The 16192-nt window shown below is 39.3% G+C and overlaps 1 protein-coding gene across 3 annotated transcripts in view; it reads left to right on the top strand.

Moving 5' to 3' along the window:
* vrk1 (VRK serine/threonine kinase 1) overlaps positions 1-16192 on the top strand; it is a 67492-nt gene that overhangs the window by 12569 nt on the left and 38731 nt on the right. For all 3 annotated transcript variants that reach the window (XM_048600175.1, XM_020511018.2, XM_020511017.2), the window contains 3 exons: positions 6446-6501; positions 14796-14865; positions 15534-15621. In XM_048600175.1, the coding sequence (XP_048456132.1) occupies positions 6446-6501; positions 14796-14865; positions 15534-15621 (214 nt within the window). The remainder of the gene's footprint in view (positions 1-6445; positions 6502-14795; positions 14866-15533; positions 15622-16192) is intronic.

Raw genomic sequence — 16192 nt, 5'->3', positions numbered from 1 at the left:
ACCAGCTCCTCCCTCATGTCTCTGTAGTTAGCTTTAATACTGTAATTGTAATACTGTTGGATCTGATTCTCCCTTAAGCTTCTCCCTCACAAACTGCAGGGTGAATTCTAACATATTTTGGTCACTACTCGCGAGGGGTTTCTTCAACTTAAATTCCTAATCAAATCTGCCTCATTCCATATCGTTGAATCCAGAATTGCCTGTACCCTCTTGGGCTCTACCACAAGCTTTTCAGAAAAACTCTTAGATATTCCACAAATTCTAGTCCTTGGATCAATACCAAACTGATTTCCCCAGTCATTGTGTATATTGGAGACCCCTATGATTATTTCAATAGTGTCTACCTTATATGCTTGTTCTAACTCCCATCTCTATTTTCTGCTATCATCCTGACAACTGTGGGGCCATGTACATAACTCCCATCTTGTCTTTATTCCTTTGTCGTTCCTCAACTCTAGATTCTACATCTTCAGATTCTATATCACTTGTTGCTATCAATTTAATTTAGTTTTTTTTTAATAACAAGACAACCCCATCATCTCTGTCCATCTGCGTGTCCTCTCGTTAGGGTGTTTATCCTTGGATATTTAGTTCCCAGCCCTGATCACCTTATCTCTAATATCCACAAAATTATACCTGTCAATTCCAACCTGCGCTGCAGGCTCATTTACTTTGTATTCAAATGCATGCAGCATAAGAAACAACACCCTCCGTCCTGCTTCGACAGCCCCCTTCTCATAGTTGCCCCCTCATCTGCTGTGCCTGAAATTAGATTCCTGAGCCTTTTCATATTCTGTCATATTACTTTTTTTCTGAAAACTTGGATAACCTCTGCTGAGCCCTGCCCCCTTAACTTTTCTCATAATTTTCCATGTAACTGAATCCACCCCTACACTTTAGTTTAAAGCCCTATCCGCAGCCCTAGTTATGCTATTTGCCAGGATTCTGGTACCATTATGATTCAGGTGGACCCCGTCACAACAGAACAGCTCCCTCCTTCCCTAGTACTGGTGCAATGACCAATTAATTTGAACCTGTTTCAATTTTTGAGCCATGCATTAACTTCTTTGTTCTTGTTGACCCAGTGCCAATTTACTCACTGCTCAGGTTGTAATCCTACATAATTACATTTTTGGTTCTGCATTTTAATTTAGCCCCTAGCTGTTCATATTCCAGCTGTGCATTTGTGGACCAACAACAACTAGATCTTTCCCCTCCCACTCCAAGTTCCTCTGCAGCCCAGATGAGAGATCCTGAACCAGGGCACCAGGCAGGCAACCCAGCCTTCAGGACTCTTGATTCTGGCAGCAGGGGTCATTGCCTATTCCCCTGACTATACTAACTTCGATGATAGCTACATTTCTGTTTTCATATGGTCATGCATGTATAATACATCACCTGACTCCGCATTTCTATTTTATTTACTTGGTTCTTAATTTGCTTTTTTTATAAATTTCCTATTGGCCCTTTAGTTTGTAACCCGTAAATACTTTCCGCATCTACCTTCAATCTGAAAGTTACCAATAATAGTCAAATTAGGAGCTGTTACCAACCAATGAATTTGTGGTTTCCTGTGATGTTGCACACACTTGTGCTGGGTTCCTGATCCAGGGCTTCTATTTATCCTGTTAGGAAAAAGAACCTTACAAACTATGAGCCCAAAAAGCACCTCTTTCCTCCTGCACTGAATTCCCACACAGCCTCCAAATTCCCTGAACTATATTCTCAGGCTGTGCCTCACTCCGGATATGACCTCTCCTCCCTGACTGTGCGCACTTACTGGTCTGGGATGCCCAAAAGGCCAAAATTAGGTTAGTGCTAATATTTTTGAAAATTTTGGGAACTAGTTGAGATTACAGTGATGGGAAGAGGGAAAAGACACACAGTGGCCTGAAATCAAATGAGAATTTTAAATTCACTTCAGTATCCCTGATCAGGTGCACCAAGGCCACTTCTGAACTTTTCTTGACAGCAGAATCCTGGCAGAAATAGATGGATGGTAACGTTGCAAGCATTATCTTAAAAAGAGCCTTTCACTTTGAGATGAGCTTGCTGAAGTTCCCCTATGAAGGAGGATGGCAGCTTTGCTGGAAGCTGACGATGTATATTAGTGCATTCTATTCCTGCAATGAAAATTAGGGCTAATCGTACTTTTTTGTGAGCATTAACTGCTGTAGATTGTGACATCGTGCTTAACAACAAGCTTTTCTAGCTTAGAGAAAGGATGAAAAATTAATTAGAAAGCATTGAAATGATCATTGACAGTATTTTGGTGAGATCCATTAACTTGGTCATCTGGCTTCCAGATATAAACACCGGGAATAATCTCTGTTGAATTTTGGCTGAGAGTTAGGCATGGTGGGCATGCCTGTTCTTATTCAGTGACTAATGATCACACTTTACTTAGTAATGTGGTGACCCATATGCCAATACAGTCTTGATGAGTCACTGCCATTCTTTGAGGTCCTTTGAAATTACAATGTTAACAATGGTCAGTAAATGGTATAATACATCAATAAACATTTTGTATTAAGCATTAGCATGTAATTTTAGTAACTAGCCGACTGGGTAGTTAGAAACAGCGCTGTTTGTTAATTGTGTTTTCCAGGAACCTGAAACAAATTATGAATTTAAATAGGTCATACAATTATGCAATCTCCTGAAATTAATCAGTAGTTTAATGCGCCAGTCCCTCAGTTCATAGTTTTTGTATTCCTTTTGTTTATAAAATTGTTATTAATGTAGTTAACCATCAAAATAATTCTTAAATGTTGAACTGTCCCTTATTTAAGAATTAATTGTACTTTTAAAACTTTAAAAGAATTGTGCATTCAGTTATCTTGACTGTTTGACCTGTGTCTGATTCCTTGGTTAGTTTATTTAAACTGTGAAGGAAATAAATAAACCTGATTTTTTTTTTAAAATGAGAAATAAACAAATGTAATTTAGTCAGCTTGGAATCTTAAGAATGTGGAATTAAACAAGGTATGACTATAGTATGAGATGTATTTGGGAGATGTAGTTATGGAGCTCAGTTTATAATTAGACAAGATATCAATGTATAAATTAGGAACAGGAGTTGGCCATTCAGCCTCTTCTAGTCTACTCCATCAAATCAAGATGTAGGCTGATCTGATTATGGCCTCAATTCCACTTTCCTATCTATTCCCATGTCCCTTTGATTACCTTATTTACCAAGAAGGTAGTTACCTTTGCCTTTAAAAATATTCAAGGACTTTTCTTCCTCAAGGCAATGGAAGAAAGCTCTACAGACTATGACTCAGAGAAGAAGTTTCCTTCATCCCTAACTTTTGAACCATTTCTCCTAGTTCTAGTCTTTCCCACAAGCAAAATTATCCTTTTAGCATACACTGTGGCAAGTCCCCTCAGTATCTTGCTTTAATTATTTCAATACGATCACCTCTTATTCTTCTAAACTCCAGCGGATACAGGTACATTCTTCCTGTACAACAATTCCTCGTAAGATGCCCCCCATGAATGCACCCATGCCCTCACACTGGCGTATCAGCTGAGTGAACCCTGAACTGTTTCCGAGATTTATGTTCTTTAAGAACTGCACACAGTACTCCAGATGTGGCCTCGTCAACACTCCATACAACTGTCCCTTATTTCTTCATTCCCTTGCAATAAATGACAATGTTCTATTTATCTTTGAATCAATAAAAGGTAGTTGCCAAACGTTAATTATTCCCGAAGCTGAAGTCTGTTGACACTCCCTGTGGGCAGTCATTCATCTCATTGCATTGGATGAGGCAATTGAGCATTGTTTGAGCAACAGCTCACGTTTGTACCTTTTAGAAAAGGAAAAAAACCATCAGTGGTAAAGCATTTGTTGCAAAAATAATACACCAAAAGATAGCTGAATGTGAAATCAGATTCTGCTGTTGAATTCCTCATTTTGACATCATTTGTATGTACTTAAACAAAGAAAAGGTCTTTCTTCCAGATTACAAAAAGTTGAATCTCTAAGAAATTGAAAACATCAGTAAATGATCGATGTATAAATGGGACGCAAGTCAAATTTCAAAGCATAGCTATTTGTACATTACATTCTGTATGCTGCAGCTCCGTAATACAATTTGCTTATCTCTCAGACAAGTGAAGATTATTCGCCATGAATGTGTGGAATATAATAAATGTTATTATTGTTGTCACATCTGTTTATGCTGTTTGCTGTTGATTTGCCACAGTCTAGTGCCTGTGGTCACTGTCATCCAATAAGACAGGATTTGCCTTAAGTATTTTCTACTGAGAACGTAGGAAGGCCAAGTCTGAATAAATAATAAATTTTTGCTTTTCTCCTGTTGCAAAATACATGTATAATTTGCATGTTGATTCCTTTTGTAATTCCTCTAAGTGCTTTTCACCAGTAATCTGAAATGTCCGAAGAATGGGCAGAACAAGTTTCAGAGTCAAATCATTTTTGTTTCATGGTTTGGAGGAATGTCTCCCCATTCTTTTAATATAAGATATGTATGTGGTGTTTTGAGAAGAGACTGTAGTAATTGCTTCAGCTACAGTGTTGACTGGCTTTCTCTAGTTTGTTTGGTCATGCCATCCTACTCCTTGAGACATTGACATGAATATTAGTTAGTGAATTTGTTATAGGAGATTAGTTTGGTTTTGATCTCTTATTACCAATCCTAGGACCTTCAAGCTGACTTACAACAATTGAACTTTGTCTTTTCCTTCTCCCAAGTAGTAGTGTCACTGTTCCACAGGGTAAGATAATTGACATGTTGTAATGTTATGTGTGAAATTATTTAGATTTGAAATGGATTGTGAGAATATAAGAAATTTGAGCAGGCATAGGCCCTGCTGGCCGATATAATTGCCTTCAGATATCTTTACTCACATGCACAATTCCTTTACAATAAAGGTGAATGTACTATTTGCTTTTCTATTCCATGCTGTAGCTGTAATTAACTTTGTGATTCTTGCGTAGAGAACCAACATTTTACAATATCTTTCCATTTAAAAATATAGCTAATTATTCCTACCAAAATTAATGACTTCCCTCCTTTGCATTTCTAATTTCTTGCATGCTCACTTAACCTCACTATTCTTTTGCAACCTCTTTGCATCTTAACAGCTTCCTCTTGGACTGAATTTGTATCACCACAAATTTGGATATATTTGCATGCTGTTCTCTCATAAAAGCAGTCATGATATTTTGGCAACAATTTATTGCAGATGCTGGAATCTGTACAGAAAACAGCAAATGTTGGAGATCACAGTGGGTCGTACAGCATCCATGTTTAGTGAGCAAGCTGACATTTTGAGTCTAGATGACTCTTCATTAGAGCTGACCACTCTGACGAAGAGTCATCTAGATTGCTGTCTCTCCGTGAATACTGTCTGACTCGCTGTCATCGCCAGCATTTGTTGTTTTCGGTAGGGTAATTAGGGCCTCGGATACTTAGAACATGTGATCCTTGTGACACTGTACTAGTCATCCTTTGCCAACTTGAAAATGACCAGTTTAATTATATTCCCTGGTTTCTATCTATTATGTAATCATGCTAATTTCCTGTGCTATTCTTTGAGTATGACCTTTTGTTTGTTGCCTTATTGAATGCTTTATCGAAAACCCAAGTATGTTGCTTTCACTACTTCCTCGCCTATTTTGCTAGTTAAGACCTCAAAACGCTGAAACAGATTCGTCGAGCACAATTTCCCTTTCGTAAATTCATGTTGACTCCACCCAGTGATATCAATTTTCTGTATATTATTATCAAGCTAAATGACCTATTGTTTTCCCTTTTGTTTCTCTCTGTCCTCTTCTTGAATAACGGAAGTTTAATCTTTATCAATTCCCAGGCACCATTCTAGGATCTTGATTTCCGAAAGATCGGAACTGGTGCATTCACTATCCCCATAACAACCTTTCTTAAAGCCCTAGTGTATAGGTCTTCAAGCCAAGGGGATTTATCAGTTTTTAGCCCATTAATTCCTTTACTACTATTGATTTAGTATTTCCTACTATTGCTAATCATCCCTGCTACTTGTTCTTCCCTGTTTCCAGTTTTTTGTGTCTTCTGCTATGAAGATAGAAAAAACATTTGTTCCATTCCCTAATCCCCATGAAAATGTTTTCTGATCCAGCTTCTAAGGATTCACATCTGTTTTTGACTAGTTTCTTCCCTTTCTCATACCTGTGGAAGCTTTAACAATCTGGTTCTCACTCTTGCAGGTCTATTCCATATTCTCTTTTCTCCTTCCATCTGCTTATTGGTTATGTGTTGACTCTGGAATCCTTCTCATCCTCAAGCTTATATTCTTGATATTGCGATAAACCTTTTTAAATCCAATATTATCTTTAACTTTTCTGTTAGTTATGGTTGAATCATGTTGACGAAGTTGCGGAACTGATATTTCAGTTAACTGAAATTAGATCCACATTTCAATTGTGTTTTATTTTTAGCTGATGAAAATTCTGACAAAGCAGTTGGAAATTGTGCCTCATATGTCATTAAAGTGGTAAGTACAAGCACAGTCAGGCCTTTTTGTGCTGATGTGAATTATATTGAAATGCACTAGTATGCTTCTGTCATTTCTTGAGGTTGTCAAATGCTATATTTAGTTAAACCATGCCATGCCACTGGGCCCTCATGGGAAAATATGTGCAGAAAACCAAATCTGACCTCAAGGCTGCGCACAACATCCTTGAGGCCCTGAGGAAAAGGTAAATGGTAGCTTCTGTTGAATGTTTCCCAAAGTAGACTGTTAAAAGACATTTTGGTAATATATCTCATGGCCAGAGTTGCCAAACAAGCACCAAGATATAGCTTGGACGATGGTGTGAAAGATCTTCCCTGTTAGGTCATTCGTATACATGCAAATTCTCAGTGCCGTTGCATGCTGTTCTCAGGCTGCTTGATGGGGAAGGAGAAGTATTATTAAGAATGTCTGTATAGAGGTGCATAACTTTTTGTTATGGTTCATTATGAGCTGCTCTGTAACTCAAAGTTCTACTGTATGAACTCATGCCAGAGGCGTGCTAGAGACAGATATCATCTGCTGCTGAAAGATCTTCAACTTAGCTAAAATTACAATTTGGTCTACTAGTAATTTGCCGGCCTTTCTGTAGAAGTAGCTATCCATGACAGTATTACAAGCTCGAGCATTCCAAATCCTAGCAGTATATGTTGAGGGGCACACTAAAGTTTATATGTCAACTGCCGCAAAGACTCTAGCAAAATACTGCAAATGCTGGAAAACTGAAACAAAAACAGAAATTGCTGAACAAATTGCTAGCAGCATGTGTGTACAGAGAGAGAAAAAGAGTTAACATTTTGAGTTCATAATGACTTTTCTTTGGAACCTGCAGAAGGCTCATACCAGAATCGAAAGTTAACATGCTTTCTCTCCACAGATACTGACCTGCTCAGTTTCTCCATTGTTTTCATGCTGCAAAAGCTCAACGGGGAAGGGAGAGAATTTAAGGCTCACCTACAGTAGCACACTGGAGGGTGGTACATGTGTAAAACTTCCCTGGCTGTATTTATTAGTAAATGTGTTCTGTGAATGTAATCTACATTGTAAATGGCATGTTAACACACCTAGAATTCTATGTACTAAATTTGACTTAATTGGATCTGTGTTGCACTGTGAACTGCCATACTTGAATTGTATCGTAATGTACCTTGACACATGCTGTGAATACGGTATATGTTCTTAAGAAAAATGTTCTCCTTGCATCAAACATTTGGTTACTAGCTAACTTAAACAATCCAGATTGCTTTGAGGTACCAGGGGTTACAGACAGGGGAACAGCAGAAAATTGCCAGTCATCAAAAAAAGTTAAGACTTTGAGGCTTTAAGACCTGGTCCGAAGATAAGCAGATTTGCCTTTTAAATTGGGTAATACTTTAATGTTGTGCAAGTTTACTCCCTGGATTTGGTAGGCTGTATTATGGAGAAACTAAATATAATCCATGCAAGGCTGGATTGTATGTCTGTCTATCCATTTATTTGATTTGTATAACTCAAGGATGGAATTGATCAGTTATGAGATAGTGATAATATGAAACAGATGTTTTTAAAAAGCTGCTTGAAATTTTGTTTTAATGTTTTCAGTAATCCAGCGCAATGTGAGAGTTGCACTAACAGAGGAGCAAGAACCCCCACGTTATTGACTATCATTGCTGTGTTGCTTTCCATCTGCCTGCTTCAGAGCTGTTTTTATCAAACTTGCATTGCTTCGCTGTGCTGGCTCAATGAACAGATCTTGTTTTTAAACCAGCTCCCATAAGATTAGGCTGCAACCAAATAATTATTACTGTAAGATTGTTTCTTTTTTCATCTTTGTTTCGCTTCACAGCGAAGACTTAAATTAAGGTCATCTATGGGGCTTGGTACAGGCATGTTTTCTCTGCAGGAGTCATTATTTTCTAAACACTAACTGCACAGTTTAGCAGATGAGAGATGTGGGATTGGCCATCTCTTGCAGCAATCATTAGTTTTTTTATTCTTACTTTTCTCTAGATTGTCCCTAATGCTTGGAACCCTGCAAGCACAACGTGATTTCAGTTAACACAGTATGGAGTTTGACGAACACAGGCTAGGCAGCTTCAGAGTAACAGGAAAGTTAATGTCGACTTTCCTGTTCCTCTGATGCAGTCTGACCTGCTGTGTTCTTCCAGCTCCACACTGTGTTGCTTCTGACTCCAGCATCTGCAGTTCTTGCTATCTGAGTGATTTCAGTTCATTTTCTTTTGGGTGCGTTACGTGGTTCACTTTCGACCCAGGATCCTTTAATATTGAGAGGGGGTTGGCTTGATTCTAGAATCTGTTACTTTGGCAGCCTACATAGGGCAGAGGGTGAGATGGTTGCTGTAGGGCTAAAACACCTCACTGGTAAAGCCAGGGAAATTATCCATCAGAAGATTCATGTCTCTACTAGATGTCTGAAGTGCCAGGGTTGGCAAAGAGTTTTTGGCAAATGGTTAATACATTGAGTAAAGTTATCAGTTCTGTTTGGAGGCAGTTAGGAGGTCTGGGCAAGTGATATTCTGGTCAAGTGGTATCTGACTGTGATGTTGCATTGATGACATTGTATCATGTGATGCTTACAAATGTGTTGCATCTATTATGGTTGGCTTCCCTGTTCTTGAGAATTTTTGTTGAGGTTTAGTACCAGCACCTATTAAAGAGGGAAAACAGGGCAGAAAGGTGAGGCCAGGCTCTCTCTCTTTCTGCCCTCACTCCTCAATCTCCCTGTTCCTTGATTCCACACTTGGCCTCTGCCTCTTCCTCCAATTTTATTCACCACCTAGAGTCAGTATTATAACCTTGCTTTCCTTAATCCTCATTTAATGAGGAGATTTTGTACAGGGCACAATTTCTAAATTTGGACATGATACAAATTCTCACTGTAAACAGTGAGAAACTTCAAAAGTACATAGCTTGGTAGAATGACCAGACATCTGGAAAATAAAATTTAATGCAGAGCAGTGTGAAATGATTCACACTGGAAGAATATGGACAGACGGCAAAAAATGGAAGGAACAATTCTATAGGGGATGTAGGAGCAGAAGGACTGCACAATATGTATACAAATAATTGTAGGTGGCAGGGCAGGTTGAGAGAGTAGTTAATAAAGTTAGATGATCCTGTGATTTATAAATGGGGATAAAGTGCAAAAGTAAGGATGGTAAATCTTTTTAAAACACTGGTACGTCTTAAACTGGAGTATTAGTTTCATGGATGAGGCACTTCATTGATTGGAGAAACTGGGACCATTCTCTTTAGAGATGAATGTTCAGAGAAAATTTGATGAATATTCAAAATCATGAGGGGTCTGAACAAGAATACATGGACTTGTTTCAAAAAGAAACTCGCCTCATAGTGATTGAGAACCAGAGGGTACAGATTTTAAAGTAATTGACAGTATTAATAATTGTGATATAGTTAAAATATTTGTCATGTGGTGTGTGGTTATGACCTGGAATACACTGCTTCAGAACGTGAAGATAGGGTTAACTGAGACTCACAAAAGAGAATTGAATCTTTATTGAACTCTAAAACTGGCTATGCGGTGAAGATAGCAAAGTAACACTAGGCAGAATACTCTGGCAGAGGCTCATCATGGATTGAATGTCCTCCTTTGCTGTAATCATTGATCCTGTGTACATTTTTACCATTGCTTCATATGCTAAAGCAATTTTTCATTTTCAAAGAAAACAAACAGTTGTGGCTTTGACTCAACTAATTTTCTGTTGGGCATTTCTGAACTTAATAGCTCTATTGACTTCTAATCCATTGTATTAACATTGAGACAATATCTTTGATTAAACGATGCTAAGCTGTTGCATTTACCTGTTTGATTAGGAGTGACTGAATTAAATGCAAAATGTTCTGTTAAGGTTAGCTTTTAAAATTAAATAGGTCACTTTTATAGATTAGTAAAATGGTAATTCAAGGCTAATGCTTTTCCAGTTGTATTTTTTTTGGAAAGTTGTGTTGTGAAATATAAATACTTTTTGTTTTTCTTCTGAGGAGTGTGGTAGTAAAAATCATGTGTGGTGTGGTGTGTTGTGTTGTGCAATTCTGTGGGCCTCATCACATGGGATTACTGTAATGGCATCATAGCTACTCCATCATTCATCAAGTATAATATTAGCTCCAATTTTGCTTTTAAAACTTTACTGGAACTATATAGGATAATGTTGGGGAATGGATAAAATTCTCTTCAATTCACTTACAACTACATTTTTAAAAGTTACTATTGTTTATCTTTGGCTATCCCTTCACCACATTTCTGCATCAGTCAAGCTACTCCCCTCCATATTTGATGTTCTAATCCCCATCAAGACAGTTACTGCCATGCTGGCCATCTCACTGATCGCTTATTTCAAATGATCTAAGTTCACGGAATTCAGACATGGATGGCTTTGGTTGTCTGCTGGGTTAATCCTGTCACCACCTGATCTGGCTGGACTGCGTAAAGATTTTGCTCTCATCTGCCAAAAGTGAATGATTTCTGATCTTTTTTTTTAAATCAGCTTCTGTGCTGCAGTGTAAACTGCCTTGACCCCTGCTCTATTTCCTTGGCCTTTGCCTTCAAGACCTAATGTGAGGTGCTCATAAATTTGTTGGATTAAAAATTACCTAAAGCACCTGTTCACACATCTCTGCTGGTTTACCCCCTTCACACAACCACCAACACCCCCCTCCCCAAAACCACGCTAAAGCTGAGGTTCTCCCCCCAAATCACTGCCGCTTATCACTGACATTTTTGTGATTTCTACCTTGCTTTTCTGGTACCTTCTCCATGCTCACCTTGACTATGAGACAAATTCTTAATGAGACAAACCTCCTTGCCCTTAAGTTGCTGGAAAAGCTCAGCAGGTCTGGCAGCATCTGTGAAGAACATAGAACAGTACAGGCCCTTCGGCCCACGATGTTGTGCCGAACTTTTACCCTAATCCCAAGGTCTATCTAACCACCACCCCCACCTTATACTATTATCCATATGCCTATCATATAGACGCTTAAGTGCCCCTAATGAGGCCGACTCCACTACCCTCTTCGGTAATGCATTCCACGCCCCGACCACTCTGAGTAAAGAACCTACCCCTATATTTACCTCCACTCACTTTAAAACTATGCCCCCTCGTAATAGCTACCTCTGCCCTAGGAAAAAGTCTCTGGTCGTCTACTGTATCTATACCGCTGATCATTTTGTACAGCTCTATCTAAGTCACCTCTCATCCTTGTTCATTCTAAAGAGAAAAGCCCTAGCTCTCTCAACCTTTCGTCGTAAGAAAAGATCAGAGTTAACCTTTCGGGTCCGGTGACCCTTCCTCGGAACTAATGGTAGCTGGAAAAACGTCGGTTTATATGTAGAAAGTAGAGAGGGGAATGGGGTAGGGAGTAAATGATTGGATAGAGCCCAAAGATAGAGAAGAGCAGTTGGATAGACAAAGGAGTTGATGACCGTCTGGCTGGGAGGGTGAAGAGCTGTTAACGGGGACTGTTAGTTACTAACAATAGCTAGTGTGTAATGACAACTATATGATAACAAGGCCTGGTGTGGGGTAGGGGCTAGGACATGGGAAAGACCCTGACACTGAGTTGCCTGCAACTTTAACACACCACCCAGTTCCCTGGCCAACATCTGTCTCTGGGTTGCTGCGGTGTTCCAGCGAAGCTCAGCGTAAGCTGGAAGAACAACACCTCATTTTCCACTTGGAGACCCTGCAGCCCTCCAGACTCGATATTGCGATCAATAATTTTACCCACACACCAGGCCTTGTTATCACAACCTGTCATTACACACTACCTATTGTTAGTCAATAACAGTCCCCATTAACAGCTCTTCACCCTCCTTGCCAGATTGTTATCAACTCCTTTGTCTATCCAACTGCTCTTCTCTGTCTTCGGGCTCTATCCTATCATTTACTCCCTATCCCATCCCCATCCCTACTTTATGCATATAAACTGACATTTTCCCAGCTACCATCACTTCTGAGGAAGTGTCACCGGACCTGAAACGTTAACTCTGATCTTTTTTTCACAGATGCTGCTGAGCTTTTCCAGCAAGTTCTGTTTTTGTTCCTGTTTTAATACCTCTGATCAGTTTCCACCCTTGCTACATTGCGGGATGGGCTCTTACCAAGTCAAAATAATATCTTAAGTGGCTTTGCCATTAGTAAATACATTCCTTCTTTCCTTCTCTGTCTGTCTACAACCTTTGGCGTGGTTAACGATGCCATTTTCCTCGATTGCCTTTCCTCCATCTCTGAATCGGGTTGAATTGTACTCTTTTGGTTCCATTTCTTGTATGTCAATTTATAGCCATAGCTACGATAATTTATCTTCCAGATCCCATGTGGTTGATTTTGGAGTCCCTAAGGCACTATCCTTGCCCCATTGCTATAACTTATCTGTGTGTAGTCCCTCCATAACTTAATGCAAATTCATCGCATCCATTTTCACTCTATGCTGACCAATCCTACCCCACCATTGTCTCGATTCTCCTCTGACTCTGTTGTCACATTGCTTATACCCAGTTCAGTAAATTGAGTGGACTTTTCCCCCAATTAAATACTTAGAAGACTGGAAGTCTGTTGTCAGTGTGTCAGTCTCTCTTTCAAATGTCCAGCCCACAGCCACTGACTGCATTTCTCCTTGGCAATTGTTTGTGGCTGAACCAAGCTGTTTGCTAGGTTGAGGTAGTACTTGATCCTGAGGTGAAGTATGTGCTATATATTTTCACCGTCATCCAACTTGGCCTCAACTCATCTCCCACTGTCTTTGTCACCTGGAGACCTGATTTGTTTCCATGTACGACTGTCTCATCTCCTGCATTCGACCCTCCATAAACTGTCATCCAAATCTCTGTTTCCTAGCTTGCATTAATTATTTTTCATCCACCTGACTCGTGTTTGCTGACTTATAGAGGTTCCTGGTTAAGCAATACTCAATTTATAATTCTTATTTTTATTTTCTAATCCCATCTGGCCTTGCTCTTTCCTATCTGTAGTCTCTTTCAGCCATACCAGTTGCTGAGATTTCTGCTGTCCTCGAATTTTGGGCTGTCGAGCATCCCTAATTTTAAACAATCAATTGAATAATCATAATATGCCAAGGTCCTAAACTGTGCAATTCTATAAAAATCCGACCTCCTTGACAAAGCTTTTGATCATTTGATTGAATATCTGTGGCATAATGTTGACATGGAGCTCAGTGACCAGTGGTGTTCTGCAGGGGTCTGTTCTGGGACCTCTGCTCTTTGTGATCTTATTTGTAAATGACTTAGATAAGGAAGTGGAAGAGTTGGTTAGTAAGTTTGCTGATGACATGAAGGTTGGTGGAGTTGCAGACAGCGTGGAGGGCTGTTGTAGGCTGCAACGGGACATTGACAGGATGCAGAGCTGGGTAAAGAAGTGGCAGATGGAATTCAACCCAGAAAAGTGTGAAGGGATTCATTTCGGAAGGTCGAATTTGAATGCAGAATGTAGGGTTAATGGCAGGATTCTCAGCAGCGTGGAGGAACAGAGGGATCTTGGGGTCCACGCCTGTAGATCCCTCAAAGTTGCCACCCAAGTTGATAGGGTGTAAAGAAGGCATATGGTGTGGTGGCTTTTGTTGGCAGGGGAATTGAGTTTAAGAGCCTTGAGGTTATACTGCAGCTCTATAAAACCCTGGTTAGACCACACTTGGAATATTGTGTTCAGTTCTGGTCACCTCATTATAGGAAAGATGTGGAAGCTTTGGAGAAGGTGCAAAGGAGATTTACCAGGATACTGCCTGGACTGGAGGGCAGGTCTTATGAGGAAAGTTTGAGGGAGTGAGGGCTTTTTTCATTGGAGTGAAGAAAGATGAGAGGTGACTTGATAGAGGTGTACAAGATGATGAGAGGCATAGATAGAGTGGATAGTCAGAGACTTTTTACCAGGGTGGAAATGACTATTATGAGGGGGTATAATTTTAAGGTGATTGGAGGAAGGTATAGGGGAGATGTCAGAGGTCGGTTCTTCACAGAGAGTGGTGGACATGTGGAATGCGCTGCCGGCAATGTGGAGTCAGATACTTTAGAGACTTTTAAGCGACTCTTGGATAGGCACATGGATGATAGTAAAATGTAGGGTATGCAGGGTAGGTTGATCTTAGTAGGATAATAGATTGGCACAACATCGTGGGCCGAAGGGCCTGTACTGTGCTGTACCGTTCTATGTACATATAAAACTGGATATATCAGACAAAATGTTCTGTTTTCAACGGCGCACAGTTGACAGAACCCTAATAGGTTCCTTTTCTGTTTCTAGGAACCCAGTACCAATGGACCACTTTTTTCAGAACTCAAGTTTTATATGAGAGCAGCAAAACCAGAGCTAAGTGAGTTCAAGTATATTGTATGTGAAAATCAGATGTCATGAAGCATGGAAGTATCTGACTTTCCTAAAACTAACCTCTGAACAAATTGAATCTGTGACAATTGATTTTGTTTGTGATTGCTAAATATTTATTGCAATGCGTATGTGTATTTAGTGGAAATGCTGGTGATTGTTTGGGCTATTGCACCGTTCCTGTACCCACTGATTCTGTATTTGTAAACGTTCAATTTAAATAATTGCTTATGTCCATAAATAAAATTTGAAACTTTTGGTACCAGTTTCTAGGTGCAGCACCTAAAATATAACACTTTCTTTAGTCAGACCCTAGATTTATTTGAATATGTGACATAGATATATGACTGAGTTCTAACATGCTCTCCATTGATTGCTTCCTTATCAGTGGATGCCTATTTCTGATCTTTTCAATATTAATTGCTGACAGACTGCAGTTGTGGCATTTAGTATGAAGTGCTGTTGTTGCTTATATCTATTCTAGTAAAATAACTTTGTATCTATCTCCAAATATATTTTCATATTGTTCATAAGGCTACATTCAAAGTTATGGCAAATATGATTGTGTGCTTGTATTGGATTATGGCATTGTAATGATGTGTTTGATGTGAATTATTTTATCCAAATTCTTTTTATGATTGTGTTTTCTTCCCACAGTTCATAGCTGGATAGCGTCTCGCAAATTGAATTATCTTGGTGTACCCAAGTATTGGGGCTCAGGACTATACGATAAAGGAGGCAACAGGTAAGCTTTATGCAGCCGAGCATGCATTACATGTCAGTGGAGAAGTATTTTGACTAGAAAATGCATCAACTTACAGAATTTATGCAGTGAATTGATTTTCTTCAATTTTGTGGCCTTTGGAGCATCATCAAGTTGAAAGTATATGCTGCGTCAAAAAATGAAGCTTTATTGTCTCTAGTGCATTTACTATTAACTGCTGCTTCTTGCCACTGTGTGCCACATGCAGTGGCTACTCCTGCTCCCAACTTTCTCAAAGCCTGTTTCCTGTCTGTGGCTAACTTGCATACTGCTACGCTATACTTTCCAGATTGTTGGAAAATGGCGGCTGTCCCTTCAGGCTGAGGCTCCTTCCTATGCCTTGCTTTACTCCTTTGTTACTTTTTTAAACCTACCTTTGATCAAACTTTTGATTGTCTAACCTAATTTTTCTCTTATGACGAATTGTCATACTTTGTAATGCTCATGTGAAATGCCTTGGGGCACCTCATTATGTTGAATTATGTGAATACAAGTTGCCATTGAAAATTTTTACAGATCCCAGTTTGAAAAGCACTGATAAAATTGTACTAAA

Source organism: Rhincodon typus, chromosome 8 (genome assembly GCF_021869965.1).
Source record: "Rhincodon typus isolate 14 chromosome 8, sRhiTyp1.1, whole genome shotgun sequence".
Taxonomy (NCBI): Eukaryota; Metazoa; Chordata; class Chondrichthyes; order Orectolobiformes; family Rhincodontidae; genus Rhincodon; species Rhincodon typus.
The sequence above is the reverse complement of the archived record's forward strand: the minus strand, read 5'-3'. Positions and strand labels throughout refer to the sequence as shown.